Below are 19,271 nucleotides of genomic sequence, written 5' to 3'. Positions count from 1 at the left end.
TTACTGGAAAGCTATCTGTATGAACACAGGCCCAGAAAAATGGGCTACAGAAAAGGATACACAGAACAGAGACCCTGTCCAGGATGTTAGTATCATGGAACTCATCCTTCCCCATCCATTGGGACAGTTACAGGGTAATATGTTTATGTAAACTACAATCATGGTTTACAGCAATTTCCCTGGGGTCAAAATTAAAGGGGAATTTACTGGAAAAGTTTTGGAAAATCATTCTAAGATTACAAAAGTAGAAAGGCCTCAAAGGGGTCACAGCCTGGAGCCTGGGAGCTGGAAGGTAAGACGCTTCCAAAATGGGACCTATGGACTTGAGGGGCCTCGTGGCCACTGGGCCCCAGTTCTGGAAACATTCCTATAGACCTGTTAAAATGATTCGGCTCTGACCCATCTGGAGTAGCTCACTTAAGGTATTCCTCAGAACACTACAAAGTTCTATGAGTCCAGGCCAAGGGATACCAGGTGTTATCTGTCCAAAGGTCATTGTTTTGGCCAAGGCCTATGGGTGGATGGGAAACTACACATGAGTGTAGACTGGCTTGTATGGTGGGCAGGGGATATGGGAAAGCAGCCTAGGACAGTGAGCCAGGAGACCCTTTGATAGGAAACTGCCATTAGGAATGGCATCACACTCCAAAGACTCCAAACACCTGGTCTAGTTAAATGAGATTGGGCAGGATAATATGCCCACTTTGAGATTGGGCCTGACTGGCTTCAAATGATCCTGCTTTGGAGGATCACAGTTCAAAGTCAGTCTTAGCAACTTAGCTAGGTACCAAACAACTCAGAGACCCTGTTAAAAAGGGCTGGTTAAGCACCACTGGGTTCAATGCTTGGTACCAAAAATTAAAAAAAGATCCTGCCTAAGTACATACCACTATACCCACTTTGATCCCTTTCTACCCATTCCCTATCATGGTGCTGGTGATACTTAGGAAATGATTCTGCTAGGCTTACAAAAAGGGACCCAGCTGCTACCCTTCCATTACCACCCACCCCAGTTTTAATGCTTTTCCCAAACAGGCAATTGATAAAGACCTAATCTTATCAGTACAGTTCTATACTGCTAATATGGTTATTGTTTCATGGCCCTTAGATTTAAGAAATAAACACATAAATGGATACAATACAAATGGATACAATACAGGATTTATTGGTGTTGTGTGTGATTAAGAAAGGGACAGCACAGTGGAAGCCCTCATGAATGCAGGGCCCGCCACTTGTCCAGGGGACCACGATTGGGGATATATTTGACCCCACAGCCATCAGGAATAAGCCGCTTCTCAGCCACCATGTCTTCAAATTCATCAGCATTAAATTTGGTAAAGCCCCACTTCTTTGAGATGTGGATCTAGAGATGGATGGAAAGTGAGTCAGGAGGACTGGGGCAAGGAAAGGTAGGTAGGAGGAAGGGAGCTGCACCACTATTTTACCTTCTGGCGGCCAGGGAACTTGAACTTGGCCCTGCGTAGGGCCTCAATCACATGTTCCTTGTTCTGCAGCTTGGTGCGGATGGACATGATGACTTGGCCAATGTGAACCCTGGCCACTGTTCCCTGGGGTTTCCCAAAGGCACCCCGCATACCTGTTTGGAGCCTAGATAGGGGACATCATGAGATCAGAAATATGAACATCTACCCAAAGTGCTGTCTCCAAGGTCCCTTAGGGCAACCCATATAAACAACAGGCTGCATACACTACCAAGGAGATTGCTGTTTGCAGCCATTGCACACTGGGCCACCACAAGTAAAGGAACCCAGTCGGCTTAATTAGCTGCAGAAGATGACTCAAACAGAACCAGTGAGGGGGGAAAAGGACAGCATGACCAATGTGATTCTGCAACCTGTACACTCAGAAAAATGAGAAATTATACCCCATCTGATTCAAATGTATGATGTCAAGATCATTGTACTGTCATGTGTAATTAATTAAAACAAAAACAAAACAAAACCAAAAAAGAACCAGTGAGAGACACTTTATGAGGTGGTACCCCCAATTTGATTGCCAGCCTTTCTCCTGGTTTTTCTCCTCACCACAGGTGATTCAACATGTGAAATCACCTTTATTCCCTGACATTAAAAACCAAGCCCAGAAGAGGCCCAAGTTAAAGGAAATGGTTCAAAGCCAACTCACCTGTCAGCCCCAGCACAGGACAACATCTTGTTGATACGGATAACATGGAAAGGGTGGAGCCGCACTCGGATATGAAAGCCATCTTTGCCACAACTTTTTACCATGTACTTGTTGGCACAAATACGAGCAGCCTCCAAGGCTATGAGAACAAAGGAAGGCAACAGAGTTAAAACAATATGGTGCAAAAGCACTTACTATAGCCAGTGCAGTACAATTCTGGGTCAGACAGAGAACACAGAAAGAACTAAGGGTGATAATCCTCACCTTCAGAGGATAATTGCTCATATTCATCAGATACCATGTGGCCACAGAGCGGGAACTCATCCACTTTTGCCTTTTTACGCCCAAGGTCAAATATGCGAATTTTGGCATCTGGGGGTGGAAAAAAAAACTTTGATAAGTGTTGGGGGAGGGTAGGTAGAGTGCTAGGGACTGCTGAATCAGCATGACCAAAGCAGTTTGAGTGTCTTAGTACTTACCAGGGACACCCCGGCAGAAACGAGACTTTGGGTACGGCTTGTTTTTACAGTACCGGTAACTGCAGAAGGGAGAAAAAAATTTGGTGTGGTGGGGTCAAAAGTGAACCCAACAAGTATTTAAATGCTCGCTCAATATCCCAAGTTTGAGGCTAGCATCAACAATATAGCAAGTTAACCAAAGCCACAATGTCTTGATTACACCTAATTTTAAACTCCTTTTAAAGCCAATATTTTATAATTCCAGACTTCAAAAGAATCATCTTTGAGGGTCATGAATTTAGCTCAGTGGCAGATCGACTGCCTGGAATGTATGAGGCCTTGGGTTCGACTTTTAAGACCACCACAAAAATAATAATAATCTTTGCTCGACGGTACTACACACTACAAATTCACAACTTTAGAACGGTTGAGGTACCCAAGAGAAGACTTCCGGGAACGTGACATGAAATCCGCCTCCAAGCCACGTGAGAGGCACCTGGCGCCCCCTGCAGGGTAAATGAGGCGGCTAGGCCAGCTATTTCTCATCTGCGTTTGGTGTCCAATAAGATCTCATGGTCCAAAGCCCATAAATAAGACTAGACTGGGCACAAAGGACGCAAGAGGCGACTGAGACAATAAACTGTGGCGAGACTGCAGGAGAGGGTTGAAAGAGGGTGGATGTTGTTTCAAGCTCAACACTGGCATTGCATTGGCACTCCTGGATCAATCCGCCGCCCAACAAAACCGGGGCAGCGGCAGGGTAAGGATAAACTTTTGGAAAGGAATAGATGGTATAAATGAATAAAACCAGTAGGAAAAGCACTAGGGAAACAAGGTGAAGGAAATCCGTACAGGAGGCTCCACCCAGCAGTTGTCTGCGGGGGCCAAAGGCAATTTTCCAACAGCGAAATTTCAGGGATTTGGAACTTACCACCGGGCGGGGCGGCGGCCCATGGCGACACCAGGATCGTCGGTGACTGTAAGAAAATAAGCAAAGTGAGAATAGAATGTAAGGACAGGCCTCAAACCTCAGCAGAGAAAAGGCAAGGACACCAAATGAACACACAGCCCAACGTACTCACCTCGGCGAAGGAAAAGAGGCGCTCCCACGCCTGCGCATGCCTTATATAGGCAGTCGGTCTTCACGCTCAAAAACCACAGAGTCCCAAAGAGGGCGGGTGGACGCTCTATCAGACGTTGGGACCATAGATGCAGCGGCACTCTGCGCCTGCGTGCATGAATAGCTCAGCGCATGCGCAGACCTGATAGGTGACTGGGCACCGGAATCGCGGGCTGCCTGCTGACGAATGGGGTTTGGACACATAGGCGCGCGAGAAACCGGCTTCCGGCTGGCCATTTTGGGTGTCTACTCTTCACATAAGCTTTACTGTATCTACAATAAACATATATAAGAAGAATTGAGGGCTGGGGATGTGGCTCAAGCGGTAGCGCGCTCGCCTGGCATGCGTGCGGCCAGGGTTCGATCCTCAGCACCACATAGAAAGATGTTGTGTCCGCCGAGAACTAAAAAAAAAATTGAAAGAAGTATTCCTGATTAAGACTGGCGGAGACCACACAGGTGTACTTTCCTTGCAGGTCTCACTCTAGGCTCCCTGGCCCATCAAGGAAACACAATGTTGGAACCTCAACCTACGTTCTTTTGACAACAGGGAGGGTGGAGCGGGAGACCCACCCCCTGAAACCACCTTCCCTAACCGCATAGTCTCCCACAGGTCTTGCTCTGAGCCGTGAATCACGTCCCAGGTTCCCTTATACTTGGAGGTCAATACTTTCCTGCGGAAAAAAAAGCATGGGAGAAACGTCCACGGAGAACCATAGCCCTGAAGATCCTATAAGCACCGTTAGGCCCGCCCCTCCCACTCTAACCTGGCAGAGGATACTTTGGGCTCCCCAGGAAGATTTGGAGACATGAAAGGAGGGCGGAGGAGCACCTTGGGCCATGCCCCACTCAGGGCCAATTTCTCTGGCTCTGCCTTCGGTGAGACTCAACCTCCTGGCTTGAACACATCTGTTATCCTGGATACATGACATTTTAGTAAGTGGCTACAGGACCCTACAGAAGGCTTGGAAAGATTTGTGGGGTTCACTTACAACAATGGTGCATGGTCCTTCCCATGGAACCTAGTCCCTTCCTTCATAGAGCTCTGGATTCCCTAATTCAGGAATGCAAACTAGATGAGAGACTGTGCCTCTACAAGAACACCGCAAATCAGGTGTTTGACTCCTGACTTAGAACATTTCTGGTTATATACATGAAACAATGCTGTAGTAGACTACCCTTCCTTTTTTCCCTAGAGAGACTGTGATCAATCAGCCATTCCCAAGCACTCTGTGGGCCAAGGCATTTTGTTGTCTTCTATGTCTTTCTTTACAATAGAGGTGGCCACTGTGTCTTGGACAGGTTAGAACTGCCACATTGTTTCTTCTAGGTAAAGATTCCATCATCTCAAAGAGAATCAGGGAGTCCATCTCAGTGCTTCCATGAGCACTCATATAAGGACTATAGAGGAGACCACCATGGATCTTTTGAAAAATACCGGCACTCTTCCACAAATGCCTTTCTCAATGCATGGAAGAAAACAGCACCTTCTGGACCTTGTAATGAAACTGTGAGGAGGCTGTGCATGTAGCTCAGTGGTAGAGTGCTCGTCTAGCTTGCATGATGCACTGGGTTTGATCCTGAGCACCACATAAAACCAAATAAATAAAATAAAGGTATTGTGACAATCTACAACTAAAAAGAAAAGAAACTTTGAGGGGTGGGGAGTTACATATCAGATGTGATAAACATATTCAAATTTTTGTTATTCCAATGGTTTTGGATTTTCTGCTCAACCCACTCAACCTCATACTAGGTCACCAAAACCCAAGATCCATGATCCCCAGACTAGCAATGAGTCTACCTTTGGTTTGTTTTTCTTTACTTTCTTTCTTTTTTTTTTTTTGTACTGGGGATTGAACCCAGAGGCACTTGACCACTGAGCCACATCCCCAGCCCTTTCTTGCATTTTATTTAGAGATATGGTTTCACAGAGTTGTTTAGCATATCACTAAGCTGCTGAGACTGGCTTTGAACCAGCAATCTTTCTAGTTATTTATCTGATGGCAACTTGGAATAGTTGTAGAAGGTCTCAAAAGTGTGCCCTTGCAAGGCTTCTGCCCAGGAAAAGTTATAACAGATCTATGCAGGAAAAGGATGCCAGTCCCTCAACTCACGAAATCAAGCCACTTCCATTGGCAAGGGAGACACAGGGAATTGTACCAACCACTGCCTACATTCTCTTTTTTAAATAATATATTTTGTTATAGATGGACAAAATATATTTATTTTTATATGGTGCTGAGGATGGAACCCAGTGCCTCACACATGCAAGGCAAGCACTCTACTATTGAGCTACAACCCCATCCCACTGCCTACATTTTCACAGGACAAAGGTGGTGAGGCTGGAAATCAAAATATTGCCTTCTGAACACCAAATACTTAACCTTTGGGTTTGATTGTTGGAGTTGTCAGTCCTACAAGAACAAAGAAAAAAAGGATTAAAAAAAAATATATATATATATAAAATATATAATATATATATAATACATATTTATATATTTATATTATATATATTATATACATTTTATATATATATATGGTTGTAGGTGGACACAATACCTTTATTTTTTTTTATTTTTATACAGTGCTGATGATCCAACCCAGTGACTCACGCATGCTAGGCGAGAGCTCTACCACTGAGCTACAATCCCAGCCCCTAGGAATAGGATTTTGAGGGCTGTTCAGAGAGGCCCCTGGTCCTCTTACTGTGACTAGAGCTGACAGTTAAGGAAACCCAAGCTGGGGGTACTGGCACATGCCTGTAATCCTAGCAACAGGGGAGGGTGAGGCAAGAGGCTCACAAGTTCAAGGACAGCCTCAACATTTTACTGAGACCCGGCCTCAAAATAAGGAAAATTTAAAAAAGGGCTGGGGATGTAGTTCAGTGGTAAAGTGCCCCTGGGTTCAATCTCCAATACAAAAAAAAAAAAAAAAAAAGAGGAACCCAATCTCATCCTTTCTTTCTTTTTTTTTTTTTTTTAAGTTGGTGTTATTTTATTTGGACCTTTATTTTATTTATTTATATGTGGTGCTGAGGATCAAACCCAGTGCCTCACACATGCTAGGCAAGCGCTCCACCACTGAGCCACAACCCCAGCTCCTCATCCTTTCTTTACTACACATAGTCTAGTACACATAGAGGAATCGTCCCACACCATCGAGCTCATAGGCATCATGACCACCATGAGGGTCATGCTACCTCAGCAAGAGAAAGCGCCTCCCAGAAGTAAGAGACTAAATAACAGTGCTTCATGCCCCCAGGAAGGGCACTAGGGAACTGCTTGCTGCCCCCGATACTGCCTGGCCTTGGCCAGCAGGAAAAGTCCATTCCTCCAGCCCAGATGACACCCAGGGTCTTCTGGAACAAGGCAATGCTCAGGACCAGCACCTTCTCACCTCACTGCCACAGTTCAGAGAAGCCAGGGATGCGGGTCTCTCCTGGCTGTACATAAGGCGACGGGAAAGGTCACACGGAGAAGAAAACCCCCAAGAATGACCAAAAACATCTGGGAGGTCATACTAAAGGAGCAGGCAGGTTCCATGGGGCGTAAGAAGATGCAGAGCAATAATTCCCTGCAAATGTGCTGAGGTGAGAGGCTCATCCACAGGTGGCCGGGCATTTGCTTTGAGTGTGGCACCTATGATCGATGGGGGAAGGCCACTTGCAGTGTGCCATAGTGGGACAGAGTTGTCTGGCTGACCTATACAAGATAGGAAGTCAGATCCTGTGTTAGCCATTGTCCTTAAAGCCAGCTGCTGGAAACCACGGACCCTGCCATTTCATTGTTCCGGCCACAGGCAGAAGCCACCCATGGCTTTCCTCTAAGCCCCTGCTCCAGGAGATGACTCAGGATTCAGGCTGCTCTGCAACTTGCACACCTGGAGCCCAGGGCACTCCCGAGGCCAGGGGAGAAAGACCAGGGTGCCCCACGATGTGTTTGCAAAACCCCGAGAGTCTTCTCAAAAGCTTCTTTCGCCCCACAGAAAGGCAGAGGTGAAGTCCAAATGGTGAAAGAGTGGAACACAGAATCAGTCACAGGTCTGAAAACAACAGAAGGAAATATCAAATAGTGTTATAGCATGGGGGACATCCTGGACAGACAGACCACTCAGAAATCATCAAGTACTAGTTTCATAAGTGTGTTCACATAAAAACCGGAGACTTCTCATGGGCCTCACACAGCAGAGCTGTTCAGAAGAGACAGAATGAGAGAAGACAGTGCCTGCTATGCTCAAATTCGGGACCCCCAAAAGACCACCAGAGACCAAGATCGATGTAAGCAGCAAAGAGGTGTTTATTGCGAGCTAGCTCGGTCCTCCGCACGCACACAGCAACTGGTGACGCTGAGAGGCCCTGAGCCCAGGGTTTGCAGCAGTTTTATACACTCTTTGGGGAAGACAGGGACTTCACATACATCATAGCATCTCTTAGCAAATCATGACACACCACGGGGGGAAAAATCAAACAACTCTAAAACATGATTAGCACATTCACTGGCGGGAACAAGTTGGGTAGGGGTGATTGATTACTACAAGAGGGGGATTCGTTTGAACTGATTGGTGTTCGTGCTGAACTACACAGTTTCCCAACACATTATCGACCACCATAAACTACTGGGAGGGTCATCTGGCATCCCAGGTATTTCCCTGTCTCATGCTGATTGGTGGCTGCTAGGGGGTTGCTATGGGTCCCCACCTAGCCTGACTGAGTCAGGGACACCTGGGGCAGCAGATCTCTCCTGTTATTTGTAGATAAACAACTTAGCAGGGTGGAAATGTGCCAAAGAGTGCTCTGTGGGTCTTTCCAAGGACAAAGGTCACGTCCCTTCCTTGGACAGGCTTTGCTCTGAGGTAGAGGCTGGTTTTTCATGCCAAGATAAGTACCCCAGCCACAGCATGTGACGGGCACCCTCAGGGCACGGGCAGTTAGTTCCCTGACTCAGAAGCCCAGATGGGGGATGAATTTAGGATGAGGGAGCGTGCTCAGCGTGGAGCAGGAAAATGCAAAATCCAACACAATAGGATAGTACCTTACACGGGCAGAATGGCAAACCTATAGCGAGTGAGCTTTGGGGATAAGAGAATCCTCTGGTAGTGCTGGTGGGGATTTAAACCACCAGCTGGTCTTGAAGGATGAGGGGTGACATCCTTTGAAATAAGGGCACGGATGCCCTTTGAACCGCAGCGTGGACTATTGCATAGCAGTAAGAGGGAGAATTCCTGGCGCACGCAATAATTCCCAAGGTTCTGCTGCGCGAACACCAGCCCACCCAGAAGCTGTTGCAGGCTGCACATGTGGTTAGGTTGACGCAACACTCTTCCGGGGACGAAATTGTATACATGGGGAACAAGATTACTGGTTGCCACGGACTAGGCGGGAAGAGGGGGTCTTTTAAAGGTCAGCGGCTGGGGGCTGTGTCCTGGCGGGGGTAGTGGTGAGAGGAACTTGGGCAATGGACGACTGGACTGGCCCAGCGCCCCACGCCCGCACAGGAGCGATAGCCGGCGCGGCTTCCTCAGGCTTCCGAGGCTGCATCACTGTCGGGCAAGATGCCCAGGCTGGGGGAACTGCGGGGAAGAGTCACCCGCCTCCTGGGTGTGCTAGGCAACTTCCGGTGAATCAAGAATTCCAAAGTCCTAGCGCAGAACCCAGAGACGGCCCTGCAGCGTTAGGTGCGCAAGGGAGAGCAGCGCAGCCGCACTCAGCTGCAGCCCCAAGCACAAAACAGCCCCAACGCACTACAGCCCCGCCTGTGGGAGCGCGAACGCGACGGGGTGGACTCCACTGAGCAGAAGAGGCGTCCGTCACAAGAAGGGGGGCGGGACGCCCTTGCGAACTGAGCTTCCTTATTGGTGAAGCTAGCCGGAATGGTAGGGCAGGAGGCCGGGAGGGACCTTCCGGTGGGTGGGGCAGCAGAAGTGGCGTGAGGCGGCGGGGGTGAGGGGCGTGGCGCGGTGATGTTCCCGCGCCTGCGGCTCCCAGGCCCCCCTTCCCCTACGACCCGGGCGCCTAGACCGTCCCTGCGGAAGGAGCCGAGGGGAAGCCTCCCTGCTCGCGGGATCCGGGGCCCGGGAGCCCATGGGCCGCGATGAGCCCGCCCGTCCCGTTCCCCCACGGGTCCCCGTTCTGAGGGTCAGCGCGGCCTTCTAGAAGGTCCGGGACGGATTCGTAGCGCTCCCAGGGAGATTGGGAGACGGGGAAGGAGAACTGGCGACCTCACGGGGGCTGGCGGGGTAGCACGGCCGCCCCAGCTCGGGCCACGCCCACTCGGGCCCGAGCTCTCTGGCGCCGCCTGTGGTGAGCTTCACGGCCCCGGGGCCCCGACGTGTGGCGGCCCCTCTCTATCCCAGCCCGCCGCGTTCGCCCAATGCTCCTGAGCGTGTCTCTGGGCGGGTTCGCTGCCAAGCACGGACGCCCCCTCCTCCTGCACACAGGGTGCTGTGCACAGTAGGGCGGAGCGGGCAGCCTGGTCGCGGGAGGACGTGGCGCCTGTCAGAGGCGTCTGTGCACGCTTCTGGAGATGGGGACGCAGGAAGGTGACAGTCTCCCAGTGTCACTCGACAGGGTGGTCTGCCACGGGGGATTGCTGTTGTGCGCCAGGACGACCAGTGGTTGGGCACCGGCTGGGGCCCTCTCACTTCCTGGGGAGGTAGGTCAAGGTGAGCCCCGCAGAGGAAGCCCTGCAAACGGGAACCCGCCCCTCCCCCGCCCCTCCCCCGCCCCTCCCCGTGCTTCCCACGCTGCAGCGTGCCTGGGAACACCTGCCGAACTGGTTCCCGCTAAGGAGCCTGGAAAGGCTGGTTGCCGCCTTCCTTCCCTGGCAGGCGGAGCCTCCCAGCTTCTGGGTGTTGCTGCACAGGCCTTCCCGCGGCGTGGGGCACGGACACCCACCGCGAAGACTGCTGGGCTCCACCACACTGCCCTGGTTGGTCTTCCTGCAGGTCCAGGGGCTGCCTGTAGTTTAGTCACCTAGCTGAGCACTGAGCGCCGAGCGAAACGGCAGTCTTGGAAGCCCACGGTCTCCAAGAGAGTCGCTTGCCCGGTGTGGAAGCCCTTTGCGTTTCCGTTCCTCTCCTCTGTCCCTATTGCTACTTGGTCATCTGCCTTTTTGCTTGTTGGTTGGCTCCAGGTCTCTACCTGGTAACACAGGAGCCCTCGATCACATCTTGAAGCTCGCTTTCGCCACTCTGGCAAGTCTTTCACACACTGGTTTGAGAAGTTGTTGGGGGTCAAGTAGAAAATTTTAGTCTTCGTATCATTGCAATTCCCAGGCTTTTCCTAATGGTTTCTGGGGTTTCTTTGCCTTGGGCTAACTGGGCAAGCTCCCCCAGTTAAAACCCTGTGCATCTGGCTTTTATGTCCCAGGTCAGGGGGCCCCCTGGAGTTTGGCTCTGGCTCAGGTCTCTTGGGTGTGGGTCTTGGTGGTGGTGGTGGTGGTGGTGGTGGCATGGAGGTGCTGTCAGCTGGGGTTAGCAGGGGGCCTTTAATGCCTCCCTGCAGGGCCTCTCCCTAGGGCTGCTCAGGCCAGAGCTTTCCCAGAGCCAGGGATCAGAGAGATGGGGAGGGAGAGGGCAGGAGGGAGCACCCCAAGGCCAAGCCACAGTCTTCTTGGGACCTCATCCCCTGATGCCCTTCACCCCTGCTGTCGTTTTTTAATTGGTCTCATAGGTCAAACCAGGATCAGTGCGGGATAGGAGAATGTATGCAAGGAAAGAGGTTGTTCCCACCTGGCACTATAAAGCACAAGGTGGCTGCTGGCGGGCACCTGGGCTCAGGGACTTGCATGTGCCACTCCAGGTCCAACTCTGGAATGTGTCCCAGGTGTAAGCCCACCCTCAGGACCCAGATTGAGTGGCTTTCCCATCTTTGAGTCATCGCAAATTAAAACACAGACGACCCCAACAAGGAAGGAGGATGTGCCCTGGAGAGCCTGGTGTGACCCTCACACCTTCTGTGTGTGCTCTCTGGCCCATGCTCACGGAGCTTGTGCCCGCCGAGCTGGGTAAATCCTGTCCCTGCAGTTTGTCCTGATGACAGGCTCAGGAGGTCCTTTCTTGTCACAGCAACTTGTTCAGCATCCCAGGAATCCCCTCCAAGCCTGGGGGGCTGGACACTCCCCGCCACCTGCAATGTCCCACCCAGGGGCTGGCGAAGCTCTGCCTGAGGTATGGGTGACGTTTCTGCAGCAGGCTGGGCCGCTCCTCTGCCTCCACCCCAGAAGGAACCATGAAGGGCAGGTGCCCAGGAGTGGAGAGGTGTGTGCCTCGTCGTGGCGCAGGCACAAAAGTCCCTTTCCTAGGCGACTGCCTCACGTTGCCCAGGTCCTGGGCACTGGCATCTCAGTTGGGGCAGTTGGCAGCCTGGGAGGTGGGGACGCTGAGGGATGAGGTGAGACACAGGGAAGAAACTTCCCTCTGGCCTGAAGGAGGCCGTTGGTGCCTCATCCTTCCTGGTCTGCACTCGGTGGAGACTTCTCCATGGTGCTCCTGGTGGCTCTGAATCTGTCAGTGAGCTTCCCTGGTGGTGAGTGCTTTTGCTGTGGGCTGTCACCGCTGGGCAGCACCCGGACCCTGGCAAACAGCTCCTGGCGCTTTCCCCAGCTGCCTTGCACATCTGGACCTCAAGGTGGGCCCTTCTTGTGTGGATGTGTTCTTTTTTTTTTTTCTTTTTAATAAGTTTTTAAATTTATTTTTATGTGGTGCTGAGGATCAAACCCAGTGCCTCACATGTGCTAGGCAGGCGCTCTACCACTAAGCTGTAACCCCAGCCTGCAGATGTGTTCTTGGCATATGGGGACAGCCCCTCAGCCAAGATGTCGGGCTAAGGGTCCTGGGGCTCCTCAGGAGGACACGCTCGGCTCTGTGCACACGCACACTCTGGGGTCGGCTCTGCACACGCACACTCTGGAGTCAACTCTGTGCACACCCACACTCTGGAGTCATCTGTGTACTTGCTGTCCTGTGCATCCCTCTAGCCTCTGAGAGAATGGAGCCAGCTTTCCCATCCTTTGAGGCTCTGCAGGGAGAAGCTTTGATTCCTCTGCCTGGGATGATCTCAGGGAGCCTGGTTGGAGCCACATCTTCCCAACCCCAGCTGCCCTACACCCTTGCAGGGGGTGGGGGTCGGGCTCTTAGCAGCCTGCTGTGCAGAGGGGAGAGCCAGACCCCGTCCTGATGCGCACAGCTCACCCTGACTTAGCCTAAAGCTGCCTCCTCCTCACCCTCCTGCCCTGCCCCCCTTAAGGATCCTGGAGGAGCTTCCCTAGAGTATCATAGCCTGTGCTCCAGACCTGTGGGGTCACCAGCAGCTGTCCCCATGGGCCCCCAACTCTAGATTGAACCCAGGGACCTCTTGGGAGCAGCATGCCTGCCCCCTTGGCACCTGTATCCAGGGCCTCTGGAGCCATCTTTAGTCAGGGGCCTCCACTCCTGTCCCTAGGGAGACCTAGTGCCCTGGTCACAGCTGGAGAATGGGCCCTGGGACTCTCTCTTCTGGGCTGGCTCCCTTCTGCTCCTGGCATCTGTTTGCCAGCAGGCCCAGACAAGGGGTGTGCTGGGGCTGGGCCACCACCTCTTGGGCTCTGTGCCCAAGGTGGCTGGGCCTTTGAGCCCTGCCTGTCTCCTCCTAGCATGCCCAGTGGGTCCTCCTGGATTTCCTCAGTGTGGCTGGCTCACAATCAGGATGGGGCCTGCACACGGGTTCCCATCTACCTGCCCTCCCCTGGGAGGCCCCTGGCCAGGACGGGTCTCCAGTCTGTGTCCCTCCTGCCTCCTTGCCCTGGTGGCCTCTTCTAGCTCACTGCCTGGACTGGCCTGTCTCCTGTCACCAGGGGCATATTCCACCCCCTTGGCCCCTGCCACCTAGTTTGGCATTTTCTTCTTTTCCCCTGTGTCGTCTTTACCCTCCAGAAGTGATGTGGAGGGGAGATTGGGGAGTTCTGGTTTAGCCCCGCTCAGCTTGGCATGTTCCTTGGCTCAGGCCCAGCAGGCTGGGGCTTGAGAGGATGCAAAGCAGGGTTGTCTCCTTGAGGTGGGGTCAGTGCCGGTGCTGGGAGGAGGTAATAGGTTGGGTGTGGCTCCATGGTGTAGTGTCCTGGGGACACCAGGGCTGGAGGGGGAAGGACATTCCTGAGGAGGACCTCTCATCCCCTAGGTGGCAATGGATCTCTCTGTACGTGGTTCTGCTGGTCCCTGGCCTCTCCGTTTGGGCAGCTTCTGGAGGCTTCTGGAGTGTGGGATACCTTCCCTACCCCACCCCTGCCATTGATCACAGTAGGAGTAGTAGCAGGGCTGGGCTGAGGTTCTGGTTTTATCCAATAGTTTCCTGCCAGCCTCTAGGGTGGTATCTTCTTGGGACTGGTGAACTGGAGCCTAGTGAGCAGTCCCACCCCAGGTGGAAGTTTATTAGAATCCCAAAAGACCTACTGCTGCCCATGTTGTCCCCATACCTATACACTATTCAGATCACTCATAAGGATTCGGCTTTAGGGGTTTCGCATATATATTGGCAGTCTCCACCCCTCCCCCATCTTCCTAACTGGCGTTGGTCCAAAGGCTCTGGGTTTCTATCTGAAGGCAGTTCTAGCAGAGCTCATAGACAGTGTCAGGTGCTCATGAGCTGAGGCAGGTATGCCTTGACCCAGAGACTCTTGCTTCAAGGCCCTTGCTTGTGAGTGGAGTGGTGGTGCTGGCTCTGGCAGGGATTTGGGTTCCGGCTGAAGCTACTTGCCAACATTGACCTTGGCATGCAGAAAGGGTATTGAGAAAGGGACTAAGACATCCATAACCAGGCCTACCCAGGGAAGGTAGAACCATCAAAGGCACCATGCTTCCCTTAGAGTGGGCCCTGTTCACTGAGGGGCCCTGAGACTCAGCCTGCTGGGGCAGGGGATTTTAGGATAATCCCTTATTCAGAGGGTTTGTAGCAAGTTCAGGGTTCCTGGTTGATGGCTAGGACTTGCTGCAATTTCAAGACTCCTTATCTGGTAATCTCCACCAGAGTGTCTTCTTGATCCCACCCTAGACAGCAGTGGACCTTCCTTGCTGGCATTTAGTCTCTTGCAGTGTGGCCTTTTTTTCCTAGACTCCATTCTTAGAGCTCCACAGATCCTTCATCCTGCAATGGTTATAATCCAGAGAGGCAGAGAAGAAGCAGGTGCAGATGAAGCCTCTGAAGAGTTAGGAGGTGAGGTAAAGCAGGTGCCCATATGCACCAGGAGGACTACCTGGAGATCCAGCAGCCTGCACTGGACCCATGTTTCTGCCCTGCTGGTGTCCTTGTCAGTTTGGTTTGACATCAACCCCCATGAGAACTATAGCCACTCAGAATGGAAGCAAAACTTTATTCCTCTTGACTGGGAAAGATAACTAGCAGGTGGTCGTGCATAAGATCCCCACTTCATACCCCTCCCCAAACCAAAGAAGACAAGCGGTGCCACCAAGTGGCTCCCTCTGCCCAAGGGAAAGCCAAGAGGCTAAAGGCTGGCTGGGAAGGCAGGTGAGCACAGCGTAGGACAGGGGCAACTGCAGTGATGGGATGGCCAAGGCAGGCCAGGGCTCAAGGGAAGAAGGTGGGACTGCCTAGGGGGTCGGGAAGGCATGGGAACACTTCTTGTCATGGAAGCTGCTGGCTGGCATGGGCACCAGGCTCAGGGTACCATGACACGGTAGGGGCTGCCTGGGATATGCTCATCGCCCCACTTGACCACCAGTGTGTACTCCCCTTTGTCCTTGAGCAGGTAGGAGACACTGTAGAGCCGGCTTCCCACATGCTTCACCAGGATCTCCTCGCAGGGTGTTCTTGGGCCATGGACTCCCACCAGCAGCATATTGTTGCCTGAGGTAGGAAGGGCTACAGGCTCAGGTCCCAGTCTCTTTCCTTCAGCTGTGACTAACCCCCTTAACCCCCTTCCCATATCTTTTCTCTACCTGTTTTGGGACACTAGCCCTTCCAAGAAAGCTGCCAGCACCCTCCCCTACCCAGGGAAGCAGAGGAAATTCCAGCTCCCCAAGGCATTTCTTGAGGGGCAGAGAAGGCATAGAGGTCCACATGGGAAGTGACATTACAAATGACAGCCACAACCCTAAAGGTGGTTCCCATTCCTCCCATCCCATTATTTCTTTGTTTTTGGCACCAGGGATTGAACCCAGGGGACTTAACCACTGACCATGTCTCCAGACCTTATTCTTTATTATGAGACAGGGTCTCACTAATTTGCTGAGGCTGGCTTTGAACTTGCAACCCTCCTGCCTCAGCTTCCCAAACTACTGGGATTAGAGGTATATGTTACCACACCTGGCTTCATCCCATTATTTCTGGTCTGGTCTTTCTGGAAGACAGGGGCAGAGCTGCCTACCTGCTTTGCTGCAGTCCACTGTGAAACTGCTCTTTTGTCCTGCATAAGCCTTGCTCAGCCCCAGGCCCTTTGCCACAACCTTGCTGGCATCAGCAGGACCTGGACCTGGTGTTCCATGCTGTGGGGCACCAGCAGCCTTGGTGAGGGAGTCCACAAATACTGATGATGTCTCATGGAGGCTGTGGTTGCTGACGAGGCGGGGGCCTATAGGGCAAAATAGGTGAGGCTAAGAGGTGGCTGGAGTGTCAGTCACTGGGTAGGTGCCAACAGCCTGATCTTAGGCTCACCTGTGACCTTTGCCTTGAAGGGGCTGCCCCCAATGTGGTAGGGACCACCATACTTGATGGAGATGAGGTAGCTACCAGGTGCCATGGGGGTATAGGTGACGCGGTAGCCCTCAGGGCACTCCTGACAATCCATCTTCACCTTGGAGGGGCCATCAATGGTCACCGAAAGGGCTCCAGCTCCTGCATTGCTCGTGTTCACGATAAACTCAGCTGGGTTCCCTGGGAGAATGGGAGGTCAGGCAGAGCCCACCTAGCCCACTTCCCTGTCCTCAGCCACCCAGCACAGGCTTGTCACCTCCACATTTTTTTTTACCACCAGAGGCTCAGAAGCCGGACCCTAGCAGCTGTATCTGCAGTGAAAGTTGCACACAGACCTACCTGTGACACCACCTTCCAGGCCTGCTCCATAGGCGGACACTAAGCCTGGGTCCCCTCCATGCCCAGGTTCCCCAACTCGGATCTTGAAGGGGCTTCCAGGGATGTGGGTCCCGTTGAACTTGACATCTATCAGGTAGATGCCATTTTCCCGTGGGATGAAGCGTACAGCATACTTATCTGAGGAGTAGAAGGGCATGCTGTGGGCCAGGGGTCCCTTATGTATAAGCAGCAAATGTCTGAGAGGAATAGCCTCAGTCCTAGCTCTATCCATTTTGTTTTTGATCACCAATGAGAGCCCAGCAGCTCCATGGAGCCCACTCTGCTGCTTCCAGGGCTGTTTTGGGCACCTCTACCCACACCCCATGACACAGACCAGGAGGCTGAAACTTTAGAGATTCCAAGTAGCTCACTGTCGAGGCTCATTTTTACCCTTTACAAGCAAAATGCCTGCCTTGCTGCCTCCTTATGAATGTCACATCACTTGCACATTAAATAGGGCTCAGAGAAGGACAGGAACTCACTTCAGGTCATGCATCTGGGAAGGGACAGGACTAGGCTGTGAAACTAGTGAACAAAACCTATTAAGGCCATGTCCCTGACTACAAGAACATGCAGCCCTGAAGCTTTTGCATCTTTCCCTCTGGAGACCAGCACTGCCTGCAGAAGGTTTTCCTAGTGGCTGTGACTAGTAAACCTAAGCCCTTGGGGATCTGGGTATCACGGGTTTCTTGGCTGAGAGGGCCCAGGTATTGAAACCTAGTTTTGGCAGTTTACAGAATCTGTACCTTCCTTTTTATTCTCAGCCTGCTTCCAGCCAGCTGGTCATGCCCTGGGGAGGCCTGCTGCCTCTGGTGGGGCCAGGACAGATGGCTGGGCAGGGACAGGGCCTCACCTTGGTCAATCTCTGTGACATAGCATTCCTCCAGGGCTCCTGAGGGGCTGTGCACCTTGGCATCAATCGCCCCCTTGGCCCCGTTCAGGCTGACTGCAAAAGAGGCTGGTTGGTTGACCTTTAGCCCTGACTCCTAGAAGCATAGCAGATGTGGTTAGATGGAGTGGTTGGGAACCAGGGCAGGGGAGGAAAACAGAGCCCCATAAGCAGGAGGCCCACAGGGTTGCACTTACCCACCTGGCGTCCAACTTGGTTTAAAGAGGGAGAGCCACTAATTTATTAAGTCAACAAGCCATAAGCATACTTCACAGTCCCCTGCCCCCCAGACTCATGCTCTGCAATCACACACACACACACACACACACACACACACACACACACACGGCAGGAAGAGAAAGCAGCCCCACCCTGTGGGAAGCACCCAGCCCTGACAGGCTGTCCCTCTTTAAACCGCAGCCCTGGTGCTCAAGGGGCACAGGCTTCTGTTCAAAGCCTTTAGACCTGAGACACGAGAAAAACTCCACGAGGTGGGCAGGGCACTGCCTGCCAACCCCAAGCGTGGGCTGTACCCGGCCAGAGCAGAGGCCTGGCACCCAGAACTATTCTGGGTAGGTCACTTGACACAAAGCCAAGGCCTGCTCTCTACAGTTGCTCTGGTCTGGCCGGGCCCAGGAGCCCCAGGTGGGCAGTTTCTCTCAGTGCCTCACCTGAAGACTAGAAACAGTAAGGCGGCGGGCGTCACCAGACGGAGAAGCCACAGGCACCACGAAGGGGCTGTCAGGGATGTGCTCCTCGTTGAACTTGACCGAGACCTCATAGTCACCTAAGGAGAGAGCATAAGGCTGAGGTACCACATGACCCCAAGGCCCAGCCCACAGAAGGCACACTGAGAGACCCCAACTTGTCAACCTTCAGACCTCCCGCCTCCCTCAAATAGCTTTGGTGACCCTGGACTTCAAGGTGGAGGATGGGAACCAAGCACAGCTATCTGCAGCCCCCAGGGCCAACACCTGCACTCGGGCCCCATTTCCTCCAACTCCAGCTAGCACTGCCCCCAGTACCTGGCTCCTGAACCACATAGGCCACACCACAGGAACCATCCTTGCGGTCCTCAAAGGAGATTTCAGCCTTGCTGGGACCCTCAACAGCAATGGCCAGGCCCCCAGCGCCAGCTTCTCTGGTCCAAATGCTGAATTCGGCTACGGAAGAGCAGTTATGTCCTCATAGAAGGTTGGTTCCCTGGCCTGAGCCCCTTCCAAGCATGGCCAAAACCAACATGGCTGCTAGTTATTTCCTCTAACCCCACCCCTACCTAGGGTCCACCCAGGAAAACATGAGCTCTGTGGACAAGCATACCTACCTGGCACTCCAGCTTCAGCCCTCTCAAGGCCAGGGCCCCCAGCACGGACCTTGTGGGCTCCCCCTTCACCCAGGGGCCCCACAGTGAACTGGAAGGGGCTCCCGGGCACATGTTGGCCCTTGTACTTGACACTGACTGTGTGCATGCCCATCTCAGCAGGCACAAATCGAATACAGTAGGTATGGTTTTCTCCTTCCACAATTTCTGCCTCATGGGTCTTGCCAGATGGGCTGGTCACCTGGGCTGTCATGTCTTGGATGCTAATTTCTGCA

General features: G+C 52.6%; 2 protein-coding genes, 1 long non-coding RNA gene and 1 other non-coding gene across 6 annotated transcripts in view; 1 reads left to right on the top strand and 3 right to left on the bottom strand.

Moving 5' to 3' along the window:
- Positions 1 to 1,134: 1,134 nt before the first annotated feature.
- Rpl10 (ribosomal protein L10) lies at positions 1,135 to 3,643 on the bottom strand. The gene is made up of 6 exons (XM_027921669.2): positions 3,535 to 3,643; positions 2,625 to 2,683; positions 2,410 to 2,517; positions 2,146 to 2,284; positions 1,446 to 1,608; positions 1,135 to 1,363 (listed from the first exon to the last, which is right to left on the bottom strand). Exons 1-6 carry the CDS (start codon positions 3,555 to 3,557, stop codon positions 1,211 to 1,213), a joined length of 645 nt encoding a protein of 214 aa, XP_027777470.1. The 5' UTR covers positions 3,558 to 3,643; the 3' UTR covers positions 1,135 to 1,210.
- LOC114080177 (small nucleolar RNA SNORA70) lies at positions 1,657 to 1,791 on the bottom strand. Its single transcript, XR_003580580.1, has one exon. It is a non-coding gene; the product is annotated as a small nucleolar RNA SNORA70 (small nucleolar RNA).
- Positions 3,644 to 10,032: 6,389 nt separating the features above from the next.
- The window catches only part of LOC139703368 (uncharacterized), a 14,153-nt gene continuing 4,914 nt past the window's right edge, over positions 10,033 to 19,271 (top strand). Inside the window, exons 1-2 of one of the 2 annotated variants that reach the window (XR_011705745.1) lie at positions 10,033 to 10,376; positions 10,669 to 10,777. This is a non-coding gene — a long non-coding RNA (uncharacterized lncRNA). Of the gene's footprint in view, positions 10,377 to 10,668; positions 10,778 to 19,271 lie in introns of those variants that run through there. The other variant, XR_011705744.1, reaches the window with a different exon arrangement.
- The window catches only part of Flna (filamin A), a 25,921-nt gene continuing 21,698 nt past the window's right edge, over positions 15,049 to 19,271 (bottom strand). For both annotated transcript variants that reach the window (XM_071606860.1, XM_071606861.1), the window contains 8 exons: positions 19,000 to 19,266; positions 18,701 to 18,838; positions 18,347 to 18,462; positions 17,640 to 17,772; positions 16,748 to 16,924; positions 16,370 to 16,588; positions 16,083 to 16,286; positions 15,049 to 15,562 (listed from right to left, as the gene is read on the bottom strand). In XM_071606860.1, the coding sequence (XP_071462961.1) occupies positions 15,375 to 15,562; positions 16,083 to 16,286; positions 16,370 to 16,588; positions 16,748 to 16,924; positions 17,640 to 17,772; positions 18,347 to 18,462; positions 18,701 to 18,838; positions 19,000 to 19,266 (1,442 nt within the window). In that variant the 3' untranslated portion in view covers positions 15,049 to 15,374. The remainder of the gene's footprint in view (positions 15,563 to 16,082; positions 16,287 to 16,369; positions 16,589 to 16,747; positions 16,925 to 17,639; positions 17,773 to 18,346; positions 18,463 to 18,700; positions 18,839 to 18,999; positions 19,267 to 19,271) is intronic.

Source organism: Marmota flaviventris, chromosome X (genome assembly GCF_047511675.1).
Source record: "Marmota flaviventris isolate mMarFla1 chromosome X, mMarFla1.hap1, whole genome shotgun sequence".
NCBI classification, from domain to species: domain Eukaryota; kingdom Metazoa; phylum Chordata; class Mammalia; order Rodentia; family Sciuridae; genus Marmota; species Marmota flaviventris.
This window is presented reverse-complemented; position numbering and strand designations above follow the sequence as displayed.

Coding starts and splice junctions, on each gene's coding strand:
- Rpl10 (XM_027921669.2), bottom strand. CDS start 3,557: ATGGGCCGCCGCCCCGCCCGGTG. Junction 1,609..2,145: donor TCCTGTGCTGGGGCTGACAG/GTGAGTTGGCTT, acceptor TCCCCTATCTAG/GCTCCAAACAGGTATGCGGG. Junction 1,364..1,445: donor AGTTCCCTGGCCGCCAGAAG/GTAAAATAGTGG, acceptor ATCCATCTCTAG/ATCCACATCTCAAAGAAGTG.